The 20,070-nt window shown below is 54.1% G+C and overlaps 1 protein-coding gene across 4 annotated transcripts in view; it reads right to left on the reverse strand.

The window, feature by feature from the left end:
- Positions 1-1,128: 1,128 nt before the first annotated feature.
- The window catches only part of Adgrg1 (adhesion G protein-coupled receptor G1), a 29,969-nt gene continuing 11,027 nt past the window's right edge, over positions 1,129-20,070 (reverse strand). For 2 of the 4 annotated variants that reach the window (XM_013354311.2, XM_005345580.2), the window contains exons 2-14: positions 12,679-12,764; positions 11,774-12,196; positions 9,908-10,037; positions 9,363-9,510; positions 8,925-9,056; positions 8,453-8,569; positions 8,097-8,142; positions 7,801-7,904; positions 6,786-6,904; positions 5,559-5,827; positions 4,710-4,818; positions 3,498-3,766; positions 1,129-2,540 (exon numbers count right to left, since the gene is read on the reverse strand). In XM_013354311.2, coding sequence (XP_013209765.1) covers positions 2,410-2,540; positions 3,498-3,766; positions 4,710-4,818; positions 5,559-5,827; positions 6,786-6,904; positions 7,801-7,904; positions 8,097-8,142; positions 8,453-8,569; positions 8,925-9,056; positions 9,363-9,510; positions 9,908-10,037; positions 11,774-12,196; positions 12,679-12,742 — 2,061 coding nt within the window. In that variant the 5' untranslated portion in view covers positions 12,743-12,764 and the 3' untranslated portion in view covers positions 1,129-2,409. Of the gene's footprint in view, positions 2,541-3,497; positions 3,767-4,709; positions 4,819-5,558; positions 5,828-6,785; positions 6,905-7,800; positions 7,905-8,096; positions 8,143-8,452; positions 8,570-8,924; positions 9,057-9,362; positions 9,511-9,907; positions 10,038-11,773; positions 12,197-12,678; positions 12,765-19,013; positions 19,117-19,916; positions 20,062-20,070 lie in introns of those variants that run through there. The other 2 variants (XM_005345581.2, XM_013354308.2) reach the window with 2 other exon arrangements.

Below are 20,070 nucleotides of genomic sequence, written 5' to 3' on the forward strand. Positions count from 1 at the left end.
AGTAGAGGCAGATACTTTTGATGCCAGCACTTGAGAGGCAGAGCAGAGGCAGGTGGATCTCTGAGTTCGAAGCCAGCCTGGTTTACATTGTGAGTTCTAGGACAGCCAGAGCTACATAGAGCAACCCTGTCTCAAAACAACCAAACAAATAACAGCCCCCAAGTAGAATCAGAGGCTACCAAAGTTGTAGAGGAAGATTGGAGACAGACATGGTACCAAAGGCTCCCACACGCTAAGGTCCCTGCAGGTCCCCATATCTGCCACATTCATGCCTTGGTGTGAGAACTGCTCATATACCTAGATCCTCTGAAGCAGCATTGTCTGGTTACAGAGTGCCTGGCCTATTTTACTTCCCAGCTTCCCCTGGAGCCGTGAAGGGTGGGGGTGGGGTGTGAGTGTGGATCCTGGCTGATCTCAGACTTCAAATGCAGAGGAATTACCTTCCTTCCTCCTTCCCTTTCTTGACACGGTCTCACTATATAACCCAGACTGGTCTTGAACTCTTTCTTAGTCCTTCTGCCTCAGCTTCTCAAGTACTGGGACTGTATGCACCACCACACCCTGCTTTTTATACCTTTGTACCTGGAGACAGATGGGGACAATCACACATAAGGGGACACCTGAGACGTCTAACATGTGTCACATGACGAGGAGGAGAGATGTGAGGAGCAGGGTTGGGAGAAAAGCTGAGCCATTTCATTTTTGCAGCCCAGCTGCCTCAGACTGGTGGCCCAGCTGGTCCGTGTATACCATGTCTGGTCAACGTCTGGGCTCAACTCTCAAGTGACCTCCTTGGCTAGGAAGGTTTTGCATGTCCAAGATATTAAGATCGATGGATTTTTTTACTTCCTAGTCTCGACCCCATGAAAGGCAAATTATGTGGCTACCTAGGTCCTCCTCCACATCGCAATAGCCAGCTGCAGCCGATGGTCATGGTCTCCAGTTCACTGGGGCCACGCCTCTGCCCAGCACCACCCCCCAACAGACACCAGCTGCCCATTTCTCCATTTTCCTGAGAAGGTGTCCCCAAAAAGTGCACGCGCGCGTGTTCATGCACACAAAGCCGCACACGTGTGTGCACACGCACGCACACACAAAGCCGAGACGGAATCTCTCCAAACTGTGTTGCTTTGCCATGGCATCAGATAACAGCCGATTTTTATTTTTCTTCTCAACAATCTCCTACAGTTTCCAAACTCTCTACACAGAGCTTTAATATCAAAAGACAAACGAATTGGAGTTTAAAAAGAGCATATCCTCCTCATTTTTGAAGGCTGAGGTCAAGATGAAATGCTACCTCCTACAGGAAGTCCTCCTGGATTCCCAGCCAAGAGAAGTGGTTCCCCATCCCTATAACTAAAGCTCCAGGACACTGTGGAAGTTTCCAAGGGCCACTGCCAGATCTTCCCACCTGGCACAGGACCAAAGTGTGTTACTGGGACAGAATTCACTACAGGCAGTCCAGTGTCCTCAGAGCCATCTGCAATGATTTGAAGATCACCCCTCAGGAGAACATCAAGCTGCCAATGTCACCAGAGAGGGCCGTCTTGGTCTTCAGAATATTGGGTTGAAAAAAAAAGCGCCGTTTCCCACAGTTCTTGCCGGAGGGAGGCTTCAGGAGAGGCGGAAGCCCCTCTGAGGTGTGAGCAAAGGGGAGGCAGCTTGGAGAGAGGCTCAGACAGGTTGGCCTGGTCCAGCCCTGGAACCTTCCCTGAGCCAGAGGTGGTGAAAGGCCAAGGCCCACAGCAGATAGAAGTTTATAGCAGGCATCAGCTACCCCAAATCACAGCATAGACCTGGGACCCCAAGCTGCAGGTGGAGGGCTAGGGGACCACAGAGGAGGAGGGGATTGGGGAAGGAAGAGGGCTGACAGGCAGGTAGCAGGAGGTGTTTGTCTCCTGAGGGGTTCTGGCTCCAGAGCTTCTCCCAGACAGCCCATCCACCCTCAGTGTTATCCCCAGGATCAAAAGTCAGAGAGGCAGAGTGCCGCACGGTGACCACGGGGACAGAGTGGCAAGAGCCAAGGCAGCTGTGTCTCAGGCAGGGGCAACCGTTCAGGATGTGTCAAGCTCCAAAATCTAACCCTAACCGTGGCTTGGGCCTGCGAGTCTCACACTGGGCCCAGAGGTGACCAGTAAGGCAAGGCCTGAGGCTCCAGCCTGATACAGCTGTGAGGACAGCCCCACAGCCAGCATGGCAGTGTGCTTTGAGGACCAGATCTGGGAGCAGAGTAGTCCTCAAGGTCAGCTAGGTGTCAACCTACCAGAACAACAGCCCTATCCCTCCAGGGACTAGGGCCTTCTCTACTACGATGCCCCCACCCAACAAATGCTGGGCACAAAACCGAGCCACAGACAGTGTGAACAGGCGCCATGCGTGTGTCCTCCCACGGGGAGGTGGGGCAGGGGCCTAGATGCGGCTGGAAGAGGTGCTGCCAGAGCTGATGGGGAGTTTGACGCTGTCCGAGTTGTTCTTCAGAGGGGAGGGACCGCCTCGGGCCTGGAACCGCATGGACCAGTACCACAGGAAGATCAGGAAGCCTGTGGGCAGGGAGACACATGCATCAGTAGGAAGTGAGAGCCACGTCTGGCCCTTGGTTCCCTCTCAGAGTCCCTCTGTGCAGGACCCAGCCATGTACTCAGGGCCCTGGAGTCACTCGTGATGATTCGGTACCCTGTAGCATGTCAGTGGTTCAGCGCTGGCCTTACATAGCAGCTTAGGGTCCCGTACCTCCAAGGGGACAAGAAGGAGATGTCTAACAACACTATTTTGGGATAAATTTCCTCATCCCTTTCCATCCCACAGTGACTCCACTGACTCTGACATAGCCGTGTGGCCCCTGGTCAGTCAGCACAGTCAGGTGCCGAAGTGTCTAGGCCTTTGTGTTTGAGTATGGGAGGCATGGGGTAGAGGGTGTGGACCCTGCCGGCCTCAAGGTGAGGCCTCCAGGATCCTTCTTCCAGCTCCCACTGCCTGACCTTCAGCCACACTCCGCTCCCCAGCCTCCCAACACTTGTTCTAACCACAGGGCCCTTGCTTTTGCCCCTCCCCAACCTGCTGCTCCTATACTAGATCTCCCTGACCTGTGCCATGGGCATCTTGTTCAGGTGCAGAAAGGATCAGTGGGTCTGAGCGGGCTAGAGTTTGTCTTTTCAAGCCCCTGGTGAATCTGACATTGTTGACCCAAGGCCACTGTCCCCGCCAGCCCGGGTTCCACACTTGTCATCGTCTGCCATAGCTCTCCTACTCCCTGAGTCTCCTCGGTGATCACACACTTGTCACCCTGGGGCTTAGCACGGGGCTACGTGCACACAGTAAGTACTCACTACAGGCTCGTCCTGCATGTGGCCTGGGTACCCTTAGGAGGAAACTGAGGCCCAGAGAAGAGAGCACTTGTGGTTCCCTGGCCATCTCTTTCCTTTGCTCCACCTTTGGAGAGAGCACCAGCTGGAGGGGTCAGGGCTATGGAGTAGGGGCGGGGCCCTCACCACGCCTACCTTGGAAGGAAGTTATGATGCTGAAGAGGTAGAGGATGACAAGTTGGAAGGTACCGGAAGCAAAGGAAAAGAAGACCAAGGCCCAAGGAAGACCGAGGACCAGGCTGAGGCCCAGCAGGGTCAGCACGTGGGGCCACTTCTGGTTGTGTGGGCGAAGTCGCAGGATCTGCACCACCATGGTGACCAGCATGGCCAGGTTGAACAGGAACACCAGGCTGAAGAGGCCCAGGTTGGTGACATAGCTAACCAGAGAGTCCCGGATCCAGCACCTGGACGAGAGTAGGCAGCTCAGGAAGGGGAGGCTCAGCTTAGAAGGGGGAGCAGCAGCAGGGTCCTGGGTGGTTCTGGGCAGTTCTGGGCTAGCCGTTGGGAATGCTCATCATGTACAAACACCACTGCCTTGCTGTCTTTGTGCTGTTTTTAAAGTCAATTAGTTTTTAAAAAACATTTTATAATCTTTAATTATGTGTGTGTCTTCATGTGGATATGTTCACAGGAGTGCTGGTGCACAGAGGTCAGAGGGGTCAGATCTTTTGGAACTGAAGCTACAGGTGTCAGTGAGCTGCCTGATGTGGGTGCTGGGAACCAAACTCAGCTCCTCTACAAGAGCAGTGTGCACTGTTAACCACTGAGCCATCATTTTTAAAGACACACCTAGGAGTTACCCAGTCAGATAGCTTTAAAGCAGGTATTAAGGAAACCATGTTCTTGACAGTACAAGGTTGAGGCAAACCCACCAGGCCTGGTGCAGCGGGGCAAATGTCATCTACATGGACCCAGTGGCAAGCATTCCTTCCAGGCCTGGGACTCAAGAGGCCTGGCTTCAGGTCTAATCTGAGGATGTCCGCTGCCAGATGGAGTAAGTTAGGGGTGTAGAGGAGGGCTCATCCATGCCCTCTAGGCCACAGGCCTCCATCTGCCTCAGAACCAGTGGATGTGGCAAGGAAGCCTGATGGGTGACCATGTGGCCCAACACCTCTCCACTGAGGTCCAGAGAAGGGCTAGGCTCTGCAGCATGGGCATCTGAGTGCTGGGGGACAGTCTTGGCCTCTCTTAGGTCCTGTGGTCCTTAGCCCTGGGTTCTGACCACTGCCAGGCCCATTGCTCCAGCTCACTGGAGCTCATAGCCTCCTGGGCAGCATGGCCTGGTGAGGCTGCTGTCCCTGCTCCTCCCTCCAGGCCCACCCTCCTGCCCCTGCCACAGCCACTCACATAGAGGGGTAGATGACACGGTCTGGAGTCCGGCGCACAGCCAGGATGATGGGGCCGTAGTTATTCACATCCACCAGCGCCACCAGAGTGACCAGGAAGACAGGAAAACCTGTGGGCAGTAAGCAGAGGCTCTGGCTCCACCCTCTGAGTCCATTTCCTCTACTCCCAGAGGACCTGAACAGGTCCTCTCTGGTTTCCCATAATGGGTAGGCTCTCTTTCAACTTTGCCCTATCCCTTCCTGAGTCTCCCAGGAGAAAAGGTCTGCGGTCCACTGTTGAAGCCTGGTCAAACAAGGAAGATGAGAGGGTGATGGGGCTGTGGGGGTGGACAGTAAGAGGACACCAGGAACTCTGGCAGGGAGGACAACTTTGACTCTCTGATAGCAGAAATGGAAAGTTCCTTGTGGGGGTGAGGAATCCCCTCACACAGCCAAGGTTGCCACAGCCAGCTCGGGTTTTGTGAATCCTCTGCAGAAGGTGAATGAGAGGGACATGGGAAGAACAGCAAGGGGTGTGGGGAGGTCACGGTCTGTCCAGGGTCCAAAGTGACCCATAGTAGAAAACTCTGGGTCCCAGTATGACTTGAATAGCCTGAGACGCAGGTAAAGTGAATTGTCATCAGCCAAGAACAAATGCCAAAGTCATAGAGACTCTGCCACATAGGATTTGGGGGGGTGGGCAGTCTATGGGTGGAGTCATTGCTAGCCTAAGTGGCCCCAGTCCAGGTACAGGAAACAGTTGGTCTCCCTAACAGGGAAGGGCAGAACCTGCTGTCTGTGCTTGGCCTGAAGCCCAGTGGACAGTGGATAAGACAGTGGGTGCTGGTGTCCCCTCTCCCCTGCCACTTACCCCAGCCCACAATGCTCAGCTTGAGCAGGTAGCCAGGAACATAGGTACCAAAGACCTCTACCACCAATCTGTAGAGGTTGTAGCCCTCAAGGCCCATCCAGGAGAGGCAGGCAAGCAGGGAGAAGTGCAGGAAGATGGCGCTGGTGCGACAGGCAGCCTCGGAGCCCGCCAGTGCCACAGGCTCACTGAGCAGGAAGCTCACATCCAGCAGGAAGACAGCCAGCAGCAGGTTCATGTGCACTTTGATGGTGTAGTCACGTGACTTCCTCCTACAAGAAGCATGTGCTGGTGGGCCAGGGCAGGTCCAGGGGTATGGCCCTGTTTTGTTCTCCTTCCTCTTCCTCCTTTCCTTTCCTCTTCCCTATGCCCCTCTTCCAGAAAGCCTTGTATGCCTGCTCCACGGCTGTCTGTCGTGTGTGGCTCTGAGTAGCTGTGAACACGAGCCCACCAGCAGCAGTGTGGTATCCCTGTACCCCAGGATTCTAAGGAGTTCCAGAGCTGCAGACACTGGCCCCACAATAACCATCCTCAACTTGTTCTTTTATCCTCTGCTGCCCCAAGCTAATCCAGTTCACCTCAGACTGCCCTCTTCTCGACACAGTGGGAGATAGAGCTGGAAAAGTGTCTGATACAGGAAGACCACATTTCCCACTCATCCTCCTGCCTCTGCCCCTGGCCCTGTGCTCAGTGCCCTGCCCACCCTGGCCTCCATGAAGCCAACCACTGCCTGTCCTCAGAATGGCATGCCTAGCCTTGGTGCACAGCTGCAGTGCACCTGGTCACGATGCACCTGATTATGACACACCTGTACCAAGCTCCACCCCTCCTTCTGCACCAGGACAACTGAAGACTTGCTGAGGGTCACCCAAAGCCAAGGATGTCTCTCCTCCACCCAGGGACAATCTCATTCACTCCCTCGATGTGAGGCCTCAGAAGTCTGCCACCCTCTTTGAACAGTGCATGGCGTATGGATACTCGGTCTGAAGTCACCTAGTCCCATTTCCATCACTGTTGTGTTTTTGTTACCCTGTGTGCCCCGCAGTTTGGGTTCTAATTGTTCACATCCTCAGTGCTAAAGCTGGACTGACTGTTACTGTTGGTATCCAATGATGGCCGCATGAGGCGGTCAGTCCATGGCTTCCCAACAACACACATACTTTGGGTGAAGCAAGCCTGCATGGTCCTAGGCTACACGGATGTAGAACCACACTGTTTCCTCTGGCCTACCTGGAGCAGAGGTAGGCGGCAATGGTGAAGACACACGCCAGAGCAGAGATGACACAGCCCACGTAGGACAGGAGCGTGAGGTAGTGCTTGTGGATGGCTTCTACCTCCGTGGATGACACCTGAACGGGGACAGAATGACAGTCTCAGCACTCTCCCCTCCCCAATAGCCAGTGTGTGCCCCTTCCTGATCAGCTGGGGGCTGGTAAGCCCCTCCCACCTGAATGCCCTTCCAGAGGCCTCTGGGACTCCCTTCCAACCCAGGCAGACTCTGACTCTCAAAGACCAGGAATTCTCACCCAAGATGTGAGCTCTGGCCCAGCCTGAAACACACAAAGCCCTAGCTGAGGCAGTTTGAGCTGGGGATTGTCCATTGACAATGGTATCAAGCACCAACTTCCAGGAGAAGCTGAGCTCAGACTTTGAAATCCCCTAGGGCCACTGAAGCTGCTTCAGCCCTCTGGGGCAGGAGATGATCACCCTGTGTGCTTAGAAGAGCTGGTGTCGGGCACAGTATACATTTTTGATTTGACATATTTTCTCCTCACAGTGGTTTTATCAGGATGTACCCACATTGTGAGGCAAGAAGAATCTTGGTTTTCATGATGTTCGGCCCCAAAGTTAAGCTCCCCAGCTTCTCACACCAAAGGATTCTGGGAGCATGAAGTTGGTCAATAAAGCCCCTGAGATCTGGGGTCTGAAAGAGCACATCTTAGTGGCTTCTAGTTGGGGTGTATAAGAAGCAGTGTCCTGGGCCAGGCTTGTGGGTGGGAATCTGCGTTTTCATCACACACCAAAACTTGAGAACAAAGAGCAAACAGGAGCTTTAGGGACCGGCACTTAATGACCTGCGCAGCCTCAGGTGTGTGACTCAACCTCCTTCCAGGCAGGATAGTGATAGGAGCTACCTTGGAGGGTTATTTGGGATTAAATGAGTCAGCGGGTTCCAAGTACATAACACAGCACACCACTTGACCTGTGGCCAAAATGCAAGGGAGTTACAGCGGGAGACACCTACCATCAAAACTGCAAAGTAGGTCAGATGGCTGCACAGGCAGGATGTCTGCGTGTCTCTGCGGACGGTCTCACAGCCCGCACTGCTCCAGCTCCCAGGGTTGCTTGCTGAGGGGGATGCAGGAGACTCTGATCGACCTTGAGACCCCACCATGCCCTCAACACAGACTGGACCATTCCTGCAAGGTTCTCCTCCCCCAGCAGAGCCCTGGCCTCCATCACTCCCTCCTCTAAGCCTGTCTTCTCCAGAAACCCATCCCTGGGGATCTCCGTCTCTCCCAGACACCCCTCCATACTCACATGTCGGGTCTTCAACCCAGAACACACACTGCAGAGTCACATTCTTCTGTGGGGACAAGAAGAATGGGCCCTCCATAATTCATCCTCGGTGTTCCTTCCGCAGTTGACTCCCCGTGTTTTCTCTACAGTCTGCCCTCTGTTCTCTCTGCCCTCCTCCCATGGTCCTTCTTTAGCCCACCTTAGTACTCTCTCCTTCTTTCTATGGCCCACCCACCCTTCACATTCTCTTCACAGCCCACCCTGCAGCTCTCTCCCTCCCCCAATCAGGGACCTGGCTGTTGGGTGCTCTCAGCCAGACAACCTTTCCATTCCGGACAAGTGAGTTGGGAGGGATGGGAGCAGGAAGGGATGCTTACCGGCTGGGGCTGATGCTGGAAGGTGAGTACCACGGGCTCCGAGAGGTTGCTAACTTTGGTGTTCTGTACAACAATACCCAAGACCTTCTCACCCAAGACTTGGCTAGAATTCTTGTCCTAGATATAAGAAGTTGGGGGGCAGGTCAGATATATGAAGTTGGGGGTGAGGAGGGCAGGTCGGAGGTTTAAGCCTGAGAAGAAAAGCTAAGGAGGCCTCCACCCACTCTTGCCAGACTTCCATCACTCCTAGCACTTTGCTTTCAGAGTTTTGTGGGTCGTTCACACTGTCCTGTCGTGAGAACACAGAGCCTCTTACACCTCTCCCAGGAGATTTGGGCCTTGCCCTGCCCTTTCTGCTTTTATAGGAGAGGCTTTGGCTCCTGGAGGAAAGAGACTAGCTACTGTCTTCCCCACCTCTCTGTCAGACGTACAAAATCAGTTCCCCAAAGAGTAGGCAGGGAAGACTCCATACCTGGAACAAGGCCTGGCTGCTGAAGTCCACTACCAGGAGCCTCTTGGCAGCATCCCTGCGACGGCCTCTGGTTTGCTGGAAGAGGGCCCGCGGCAACCGCACCGAGTACCCCTGGACCTCACTCTGCCCCTCCTGCGTATCAAGGACCATCAGTGCCCTGCCCAGCGTATGCCCCAGGTCCCGCCACCCCGACTTTGCACAATCCCTCCCCCCACTTCTAAACATTGTGCTCTGGGCAACGCCACATGAGGCCTGGGAGTCAGGTGTCAGGAGTCTAGCTAGGAGACTCTCAATGGAGTCTTACAATCTGGGCCTTCAGACACTAGCTCTCCCATGGGCTGTGGATTGTCCCTGGACTCGGGGCAAGCCAAGGGGTACCATACTATATGGAATGCTCCCATTTGCCCTTCCAGCCCACCCTACCCTGGGTCACCCAACCTCCTGCTGGGAGTGGATTTGCAGATCCTCTAGCCCGGCTGTGGGTGGCAGCTTCCACACTGTGGCATTGACCAGGTCCTCCTCAAAGGATAGAGTATCTCCCAGGAAGCTCACAGAGGTTAGCTTTGACTCCAGACTCTGTAACCGCCTGGTATGGGAGTGGGAGGGATACATGGTAGGTGACAGAGGAAAGGGCCAGGGCAGGGGATCTAGATACACAGGGCAGTCAGGAACAGAGGAGAGGGGACCAAGGACAAAGGCAGCTGGGTATGGAGATGGGGAAGTGGCAGTGAGGGACATTGTTCTAGAATTCAGCCCATGTCTGTGACCCACTTATGCCTGAGCTGGTCCCAGCCTCTCAGAGATTCAATGTGCTAGACGCCAGGATGGAGTCTCTTGTGGGGAAGAGGCGGGGCACTGCCTGGCTATGCACTGATATCTATCTTTGCTGAGAGCCCAGCAGGATCTAATGGGGAGGTCCAGCCTCAGGGAAGGAGCCCAGGTCAGATCTCCCACCAACCCCTAAGAAAGTAGTCCACACTCACTGGCTGATGAGCGCTGACGAGGGCCGCCTGGAGGCCTTCTGAGGATGCTGCAGGAAACTGCTGAGCTGCTGCAGTTCCTTCTTCAGATCACACATGTCCACAGATGCATTGTGGGAGACCTGCGGGGCATCTGGGAAGGCAACAGACTGCCTGAGGTTGCCACCTAGAGAATGGCCAGCATACAACCCTATGCAACCCTCATGTGGTACTCCATCCACACTTTTATTGACTTTGCAGAAGGAACCGGGGATGCAAGAGGTGGAGGAGACCACAGGTCACTGAAACATGAAGGAAGGTTGTGTCTCCTGGGGTCTACTGCACATTCTCCTTGGGGAGAATGTGGGTTCTTTGTGCCAGCTCTGGGGACCTCACAACCTCTAGCCTTTGTCTCCAGGACCTTCTAAGTTGGGTGTCATCAGGGACTTGAGGAGATCCAGATGATAAAGGCAGGCAGAAAAAGCATTCGTTCCCTAACCCACAAGGACATGGTTCCCAGGCCTCCCTGCCAATCTCCCTGTTTTCCTGAACTTTGACCGTCTTAATTTCTCCTGACCCTACCCATCAGCTGCTAGATTCACACCCCAAACCCCCAGTTTGTTAGTTGTATAGCTCTATGTACCTCAGTTTCCTCTCTATTGACACAAAGGTGTATGGAACATGCCTATAGTTCATGTTGCTTCTATCCATACTTTGTTTTTTAATGATCTAATTAAATAATTATCAGTTTATTTATTTACTTATTTGTGTGTGTGTGTGTGTGTGTGTGTGTGTGTGTGTGTGTGAGAGAGAGAGAGAGAGAGAGAGAGAGAGAGAGAGAGAGAGAGAGAGAGGAAAGTACACGTATGTGTGTCCATGTTGGGTTCCTGCAGAGACCAGAGGAGGATGTGGGGGATCCTGGAACTGGAATTACAGATATTTGGGGGCTACCTAATGTAGGTGCTGGAAACTGAACTTGTGTCCTCTGCAAAAGCAGCAACTGTTCTTAACCACTCTCCAGCCCTTGTATTTTGAATAGAAGCTGGACTGTGGTTCTGCCAATGCTGACATTTCCTAACGGTACATTCCCAGGTCAAGTTGTGTTCCCCCTCCCCTCCACTCCCTGTGTGTGTAATTATGACCTCCATGTGTGCTCTGCACCCCAAGACTTGTAAGTAATAAACTCTCTCCATCCCTTGCTCTCCATGAGCGTTAAATCTGATTATCTACCTGACAGGATCTAGAATCACCTAGGACACAAGCCTTGAGGCATGACTGTGAGTGATTATCTAGATCAGGTTAACAAAGATTGGAGGACCCACCCTACAAGTGGGCAGCACCATCCCCTAGGCTTGAGTCCTGGGCTGGATAAGGAGGAGGGAAGCTTGTATCCACCACAGCCTGCTTTCTGATCACAGATGCAAATGACCAGCTGCCTCCAGCGCCTGCCGCCAGGACTTCCCCACCATGATGGACTGTGCCCTAGAGCTGGGAATCAAAATAAACCCTTTCTCCCTGGCTGATGCTTTTGTCAGAGCACTTGATCTTAGAGATGAAAAGTAACTAAATCACTCTCCTAATGGCTGAAGAGATGCCATAGCCATCACAAAGGTCTTAGAACAGAGCAGGGACAGACAGGGTGCTGCAGGGCTGGTGTAGTTCTCCAGTGTGGCCACCGCGGGGCTCCACCTTCCTACCCTCACCTAAGCTTTTCCACAGAGCTTCCAGAAGTTCTCCTTGGATCCCACTCCTCCCCTGCTCAGACACCTTTCATGGCTCCCTACTGCCAGGGGCTGCCCAGGCTTGGTGACCATAGCTGCGATCAGAACCCAGGTCCTCCGTGACGGGCTTTCCATTTTGCCTCCCATCCTACATCCGTTTGTTCCTTACTGTGGAAAGAGAAGCGGAAGATGGCAGCCCCGGGAAGGCTGGTGTTCTGGGGGCTCCGCCAGGAGCTGACAGAGGTGGCAAGCAACGGGACCCCCTGCTCCGAGCTCTGCTCCTGTTTCCGGAAGCAGAGGGGGCTGGAGGCTTCACTACTCAGCAAGTAATCCGTCTTGCCGTAGAGCAGGTAGAGCTTCCCTGTGTGGCGGCTCCAGCAGAGGCAGAAGTGGTAAAGCCCTCTGGGCTCTGGGAATGAGCGAGGGAGCTCAGGGGCTGCAGAGAAGGGGGCGTGGATCGTGAGGGCCTCGTCCGTGTTCCGCACAGAGATGTGCAGCTCCGGAATTTGGCTGTAACGGAGCCAGCTCCGTTGTGTCTGGTTCCGCTGGCCACAGAAGCGAAAGTCTTCTCGGGGACTGCCACCGAGGGCACCTGAGGAGGCAGAGGCAATAGATGGGACCAAACACGGGCAAGGACCCGGGACTCACACACATTCCAAACCTCTATACTTCAAGGATCTATAACAATGTGTCTATCCTGCTAAAACATTACTGGTTTCAAACAAAAACCAAAACAAAACTGGAAATAAAGAATGATTTCAAAGTCAAAAGCCCAACTTTAACACAAGTTATTTAATGAGAACATAGCGGCCATGGCTGTTGCACAAGTGTGGGCTGTCCAAGAATCTGCCCAGGAGTGAGAGGCTGACACCCAGTCTGCGAACCCCACCCCGAGCTGTGTTCGGTGGACTGAATCTCAGAAGGAAGGGGTACCTTTCGGCTTCCCCCAAGGTGTCCTCAACCAGCTTAAGCTGTGCTCTGCAGACCCACCTCTTACCCAAAGAGTCCACTCACAGACACAGAGGCATTAACTAATAACAGTCACGACAGTCCCAGGGCCCCAAGAAAGCCTACCTTGAGCCAGGAAGAACAGACTCAGTAGGAGATACACCATCTGCCACAGCAGCTGGACTGCCATTGTACTCCCCAGAAGTCACCACCTGGGAAAGAGTGAGAGCATTATTGGGGGGGGCAGCCCCACAGCGAGAGCCTATATGTAGGTGGGGTGTGAGCTACAGGTCATACAGAAACGGTCAGGTCTCCTCCAGAGCAGCCAGAGGCTATCAAGAGGCACAGTCACCACTCTCCACAGAGTGTAAGCGGCTCATGAGAGGCGGGGCGGGGCAGGGGGGTCCCAGAGGCCATAGAGTAGCCCTGTCTAGAATTCACCTTGCAGCTACCAGGTTTAGAGGCCAAGAGGGGAAATGGGCTGTCTGTCATGACCACCAGGGGGAGCCAGCCACCAGAGTCTGGGAAGCTGGAGCCGAGACGTGCTCTTTGTGCTGTCTACCCACTCACCCCTACCCTGGTGCCCCATGAGGGCCAGCTCCATTCACGCCACACTGACTCCATAGGCCACTATTAGCTGGGTGCCGGATGGCTACCAACCTAGGCAGCTCTTTACCCTACACCTACATGAACGCACACTAAAACTGGAGCTAGCTCTATTGTTGGCTCTCCTGCTAGCCCAGTGACCAAGCTGGGTGCTGAAAGACCCTGACTACCATCCCTCAGCCTATGAAGATCTCCTATCGGGAACTCTGTCAGGCCACAGTGACGGACACTCATCTGCTGGGCCCAGACACTTGGGGCACAAAAGAAGTTGAGTTTGGAGGGAAACTAAAAGGCCCTCTGGAAGAGGCAGATGTTAAACTCCATGCCCATGTGACCCAAGCAGGTTCCTCCTTCCTGCCTCCTTCCTGAGCCTCATTCTGCTCATGCTGGCCCCTCAAGCGAGAACCAGTCCCACACACCCAAGCATGAAGAGCATCTGAGCGTGAGGAACGGAATCTCACGTGGTGCTGGAGCATTAACAGAGAGAACAGGAAGGTTGTTGGAGAGCTAGTGTGTCCTCCGTGTGGGCTTCCCCGTGTCCTATCAAGCCACTGCCAGTCACCTAGAACCAGCAGAAGGCCAGCATCTAGGAGCAGGCCAGATCCCCCCTTCCCTCTATGGTCCCTGACACTGTCCACCCTTCCCTTCCCTCTGCAGCGCCTGTCACTCAACCCTTCAGTCCGACCGTCTCTTTCCACATAGACTCCTCACTCCTCACTTCAACTTGAAGCTCACAAATCACTTGAAAACTTGATCCAATTTCCACTTTTAGATGAGACAGTCAACAATTAATGAGGTCACACAGCTGGTGAGGACTCATGTCCCTCTCAACATGGGCCACCGCGGTCAGCAGAAGGCCCAGGACAGGACAGAGCCATTTGTCTTACACCAATCCCCAACTGGTCCTTGAGAAAAAAGGAGGCCGGGAAGGGAATGAGCAAAGGGAACAACCCAGTGAGGCTAGGTCACCCTGGATCATCCTGGATCACCCTGGCAACCCGTGGAAGGGGTCAAACACAAACAAGGCGCCCTACTGCCCCTCCACCTAGTCCCTGTTCAATCCCAGCTGTGTGGAACCACTCTAAAGAGGACGAGCACCCCTGCCAGCATTCTTAGGTTTGGATGAGGAGGTATTTGTTGCTTGGATCTCTTAATGGACTCCAGAGTCAGACAGCCTGGGTTCAAATCCCAGCTCCTGTACTTCACCAGTGTGCGTTCTGGAGTTAACTTGCTCACCATATTTGGGCTTCACTTCCCTTGTAAAAGAGGATTGCAAACCAAGCCTACCTCAGATGCCATTGTGAGAATTAAGTCTGTTGTTCTACATAAAGGGCTTTGGACCAGGATGTACACAGGGTAGGTACCACTGAAGTCCGACCATCTCTGTGTACCTTCCAACCAGTGCATGCCTGGCCAGGACCCGGACCCCTTCCCCCAACTCCTTATCCTATGCTTCCCTCCTCACTCAGTCCCCTGCCCTCTGCAGGTGGCCAGCTTGGCCTTCAGAGCGCTTGAGGGGAAATTCCTAGAATGTGAGCCTCCCTTCCGGATAGAGTAGCGGGAAGGCTGCGGGCCCCACCCAGAGAACTTCCCCCCTCCAAGCAGGCCCTGAGTGTCACAGACTCCCAGGGGCAGAGAGGGAGGACGATGGGGGTGGGGCTGCTCTTCAGACAACTAAAGCATATCTACACGGGTCTGGGAGAACACTGTTCTATTTACCCACTTAGCGTATTCCTGCCTGAGTCCCTCCCGGGGCTGTCTATAGATGTACACTTGCCACCAACCCAAAGGGCACAGGCAATGCCTATGATGGAGCACCTACTGCCTCCTGCAGGCATCCTGAGACCTGGTCACCTATTCCTCACAGCCTGGCACCTGGCCAGAGAGAGGGGCCTCTGTGTTCCAGAAACCAAATCTGGGAAGCAGAGGCCCACTTCCTGGGGACTACCTCTGACCTGCACAGATGTCTCTCTCACAGACGATGAACGGCACAGACGATGAACGGCAGAGCAGACAAGCCTCGGTCCCCAAATGCCAAGCCAACACAAAGTTGTGCCACCTGCCACAGCACTGCCAGAAGCAACGGTTATTGAGACGGTGGGTCCACAGCCTCACCCCAATAGTAACAGCAACCTCTGAAGGGTGACCGGGTACAAATGCGGAAACTGAGGCCAGAAAAAAAAAAAAAGGCCATCACTCCCAAGAGCACACAGGGCTGCTACTGAGCCCTCTCTTCAAAAGTCCCTAAGGTTTTCAAAAAACCCCTGGTTTGGGGTCCCCCGAGAGAGAGAAGCAGGAGCTGTGGAGGTCACAGACACACTGTAGGCAAGTGCAGCCTAGAGAGGAGTAGCTGCTGGGATGAGCCCCCTACTCCCCATTCTTTAGAGTGGCCATTCTTGACCTCAGCTTCCGGCAAACATGCAGAGAACAGAACAAACTGAGCCAGCTCGACACAATGGAGGATATCATAGGGTCCCCAGGGATTCCCTGGAGTAGAGGGGGCAGGGCTGTGTGAGCCCAGACACCCCCATTCCTAGCATGACTGATTTCTGGGGAGGGGTCCCCCGCATGACGGGCAGCAGTCCCAGAGCTCACTTTCTCTCCTGAGGCCTGAGTCACTTCCCCTGCCATCCTGTGTGGACCTGCGTCGCCTAGACACTGCCAGCTCCTGGAAAACCCATTTCCTCCTCGGATGGAGGTGGAAGTTGAATGGATGGAACTAGGAGGGCTCTGGATTAACCCTTCAAGTGGCCAGCGGTACCCCCTTCCACTGGGGTTACAGGGTATCCCAAGGGTATATGTCATTGCCTCGGGCCTTTGCCAGGATGTCCTGGGTTCTGAACGGCAGATTTCCGCTGTGATTTTCTGCACAAAGCCCGAGTCCACAGGAGTAGACTTCCAACCACACACAGCCCTGTGTGTCTCCCTACCAAGGGCTGGCCCCATTAGAGGTGTCCCAAACTGCCAGTGGCCTGGGAACCGCCTCCCCCCCCCCCCCCCCGAAGATGCTGTGAAGGATTTGGCCTGGGTCCTGTGCACCACAGCTCAGGTGGGGCTCATAGCCGGGCTTTGGCAGGATCCAGTGATTGAAAGGCCACGTGTGGGAACCAGGGGTACCCAGCAGCTGGACTTGGGCAGCATTGGAGCAGGCAAGGGCCTGCTGCATTTGCTTGACTGGGAAATACAAACCTTGGACAGGGACAAGGGGCAACCCACCTCTCCTGACTTTTGTCTCTTCCCCATGACATGGCACGTGGTCCACAGTATTTGGCAAGGGGCCGACCATCTGAGGGATAGCCCAAAGAAGGAGGTAAAGCCCACGGGAGGAAGGAGAGGGCCAACTACTCTTCAGGTTTGAGCCTCCTGTGATCAACCTAGGCCCTGTCTGGGGAGACAGAGGAGAGGCCCAGCATATGATCAGTTACTTTCTAACATAGGGCTGTAGAATGTGTTCCTGGAGAGCTCTGGAGACTCAGGGAGAGGACAGGGGATGATAGGAACCTTCAGAGTATAAGGTCCACAAGCCCATGAGTGTGCATTTGCAGTGTGCACTGGGTGAGGAGGGAGGTGAGGAAGGCTGAGCAGACTATGTTGTTTCTGCAGAGGAGGCAACTCAACCAAGGCCAAAATGGGAGTGTGAAGGCACATGAGCGGCACAGGCTTGTGTATGCTGCCTCATAGAGCTCAGGGCTGAGAGGATCCTCCCTCCCGCATCTTCCAGATGTGGCCCTTCAGGACAGCTCCCCACTTCAAGCACCGCATGTCCAGATACTCAGAGGAGATGCTAACCAGACCAGGGACCAGAGGTGCCTCCCTGCTCAGCCAGAGCACACTGGGCTATGCCCCTGCCCCGCCCCGCTTCTGAGCACAATACTTGTAAAGGCTGGGTCCTGCTTTCTTCATCTGTCCCCGCGCCACAGTTGGGTGACTGACACCCAAGCAATTTGACCCCTCCAGAACCTACCCCTCATTGAGAAGGAACACTGGGGTCATAGGGGCAGCACAGTGACTTCAGGCTTCAGGAATCTGTCTAGACTGCATGATAATAAAAATCAAGTTGGCACCTGCTGGAGGCTGGCAGGTTCCCAGGCCTTACCCACTAAGGCAAGGCTCACTTTCTGTGTTTGTTTGTTTATTTGTTTGTTCGTCTTGCAATTAGCCTGGTTGGCCTCAAACTCACAGCAATACCCCTGTGTGGGTATTGAGTACCAGCCAGCAAAGGGTCTGTGGGCACAAAGGACTCTCAACCTCAGCAGCTGACCATTCTGCAGTTTCCTGTTCTTACAAGAAGACATGCATATGGAAGACCCTAGGAAGGCCAAGCTGGCCTTGGCCACTACCTTAACTGTTCTTATACACAGGCCCTTCCTGTGGTTCTAGCTTGTCACATAGCCACGTCCGGGGCTCAGGCCTCTGCCTCCCCCACAGCTCCATGATGACAGTAGGCAGCAGACAGTGAGGCTCTGGAATCCAGGTCCCCTCCAGCAAGCACTCAGTACCAGCACCGGCAGGGTCACTGCCACATGGTGAGAGAGTGCTCTCAACTCTGTAGTCTGCTTACCTTCCACTAATTCTGGAACGATGCTTATGCAAAGACAGGAAACTTAACATGAAAATCACATCACAGGCAAGACTGCAAAACAAAGGGGGACTCATACCATAACTCAAATCAAGTCCGGCAAACCTCAAGTTTCAGCCACTGTGGTTACTGAGTCCCTTCAGTCTCCCCGGCCTTCGCGTAGGAGAACTTGCTACTTATCTTCTGGTTAGAGAGACGTTTGGACCCTACTTTCTCTTGTGCCCTAGCATAGCAATGGCTCTGATAAGTCCAGCGAGAAGAAACAGCACAAAGCTTGCTGGCACCAGTCCCGAAAGCAATGGGATGGCAGGTCATTTTCAGCATGGACCTCTGTCATTCACATGAAAAACAAGCCCTCGGATGCCTTTATACCACACAGTAGCCTATCGGCACACTCGCCTCCAAGTGCACATGTATGTGCGCGCACACACACACACACACACACACACACACACACACACACACAGTCTCTAGCCCTGCCCTTCTCTGAGCTGTCCCCAAGGCTATTAGCCAGCACAAGATGGGCCACTGAAGTCATTTAGGTTGCAGTGATCCCCAGGGTCCCTCATCACCATCTCTGACACTTCCAGGCGATGGGTCCCCTGTGAGCTTGGGTTGTACTCAGGCTGGTCCTGCCTCCCTTCACAGGCAGCAGCGGCTTGGGGAAAGGGCAGTGCCATGCCTGACCCAACATGATCTGGCCCATTACAACCTCCCCTAGCTGGCTGAGTTTATCTCAATCTCCAGCAGCTAAGACACTGGGAATGTTGGAGAGAGCGAGGAAAACGGGAGTCTGAGGATGTAGATGCTCAAAGCCTCAAGGAATCTTGGGCCTAACTGGAGAGTCTGAGACGCTAAGGGAGGGGGAGGGGGTAACACCCAGGGGTCCCACATCTGTCCTACCATAATTATCATATGGCCAGTACAGGACAGGGCTTGGCCAGTCCACAGACTCTGGTGCTGACCCTGTTCAGCTTCTAGTCCTGGGTGTTCCAGGCCAGGCCAAAGCCAAGTGTCCAGGGCACAGTCCTGTTCAATGAGCCATTGTGGATAGCCAGCCTATTGGATTGTTACAAGGGACCAGCATCTGCCTCTTTGGTGGCAGCAGTTACAGGCACAGAGGTCAGATAAGCTCTGTGGTCACCTAAGCTTGGACCTGTGGACCAGCCTGCCTCTCAATAGGCCTCAGTTTCTTGTTTTATCAATGGGCAACTACAACCCCTGTCCTCTGCCTGTTACCGGGCAGATTTAGGGTACCTGCAGGTGAAGACCTTACCTCTGAGCTGGCAGTGAGGGACAAAGAGGACACACAGCCTGGCCAGACTTTCTTCCCTTTCAGACTACAGCAGTCTCTGTGTCTGCCTGAAGTTCCCCTTTCCCATCTGCTTTCCTGAGTTGCCCAAGGCCACCCGCTGGCTTTCTGGGGGCTGCGCTGGGCTCCCCAAATCAGGCAGAATGCCCATCTGTGGACTGTAGGATCTTTCTGTTTCCCAAGGTCAGCTACCAAACCTCCCTTTTTGCCTCTTTTCTGGCCCAAAGGCTGCCAGCTCAGGGATACAAAGCCAGGCAGCTCTCAACTATGACTGGATCCAAGGCCCCAGCAGGGAGGAGACAGGAGGCATTGAAGAACCCCCTCTCAGCTCCCTGAACACACAAAGGTTCCCTCAGCTCCTCCGTAATACCAACAAGCAGGTGCCGGCCCCTGCAGTAACAGTTAGCGTCAACAAAACACTCCAGATAGGCAGGGCAGAACTCAAAGTTCTTTGAGCAACTAATATATTTATTTGCTTGTGTTTTGAGATGGTGTCTCTCTATGCCACCCAGCCTGGCAATGAATTTATAATCCCCCTGCCTCAGACTCCCAAGTGTTTGGATTACAAGCCTGAGCCACCAGGGCTGACTTACATTAACACATCTAATCTTCTTAAAAACCCATGAGAAAAGGACCGTGACCCACCGGACAAATGGGCTCCTGGGAAGCCAAGTCACCTGCCAGGGTCACACAAGAGGAGTAATTGTCGCTGGGAATCCAGGCTAGCTCCGAAAGAGGCCGGCTCCTGATGGGAAGCTTACCTGCTGGTGAGAGCCTCTGTTTAGAATTCACAGGGGAATGATCTCCTTGGGTTAAGCTGGCTGCCGTCTGTGCAAGGCCCTAGTTCAGGGCACTGTATGAACTTACCGAGGTGACCATGGGTCACAGCTCCTCTACAGCTCTTCCCAAGGTGGTGGTGTTTCTAGTCCTCCTCGTCCGGCTATCCTCCCCCAACCCTTCTCTGAGACCTGTGCTGTGACCACGGCTATAGCTGACTCAAAATGTTCAGCTCGGAAGGGAG

This window comes from Microtus ochrogaster, chromosome 4 (assembly GCF_000317375.1).
Source record: "Microtus ochrogaster isolate Prairie Vole_2 chromosome 4, MicOch1.0, whole genome shotgun sequence".
Taxonomy (NCBI): Eukaryota; Metazoa; Chordata; class Mammalia; order Rodentia; family Cricetidae; genus Microtus; species Microtus ochrogaster.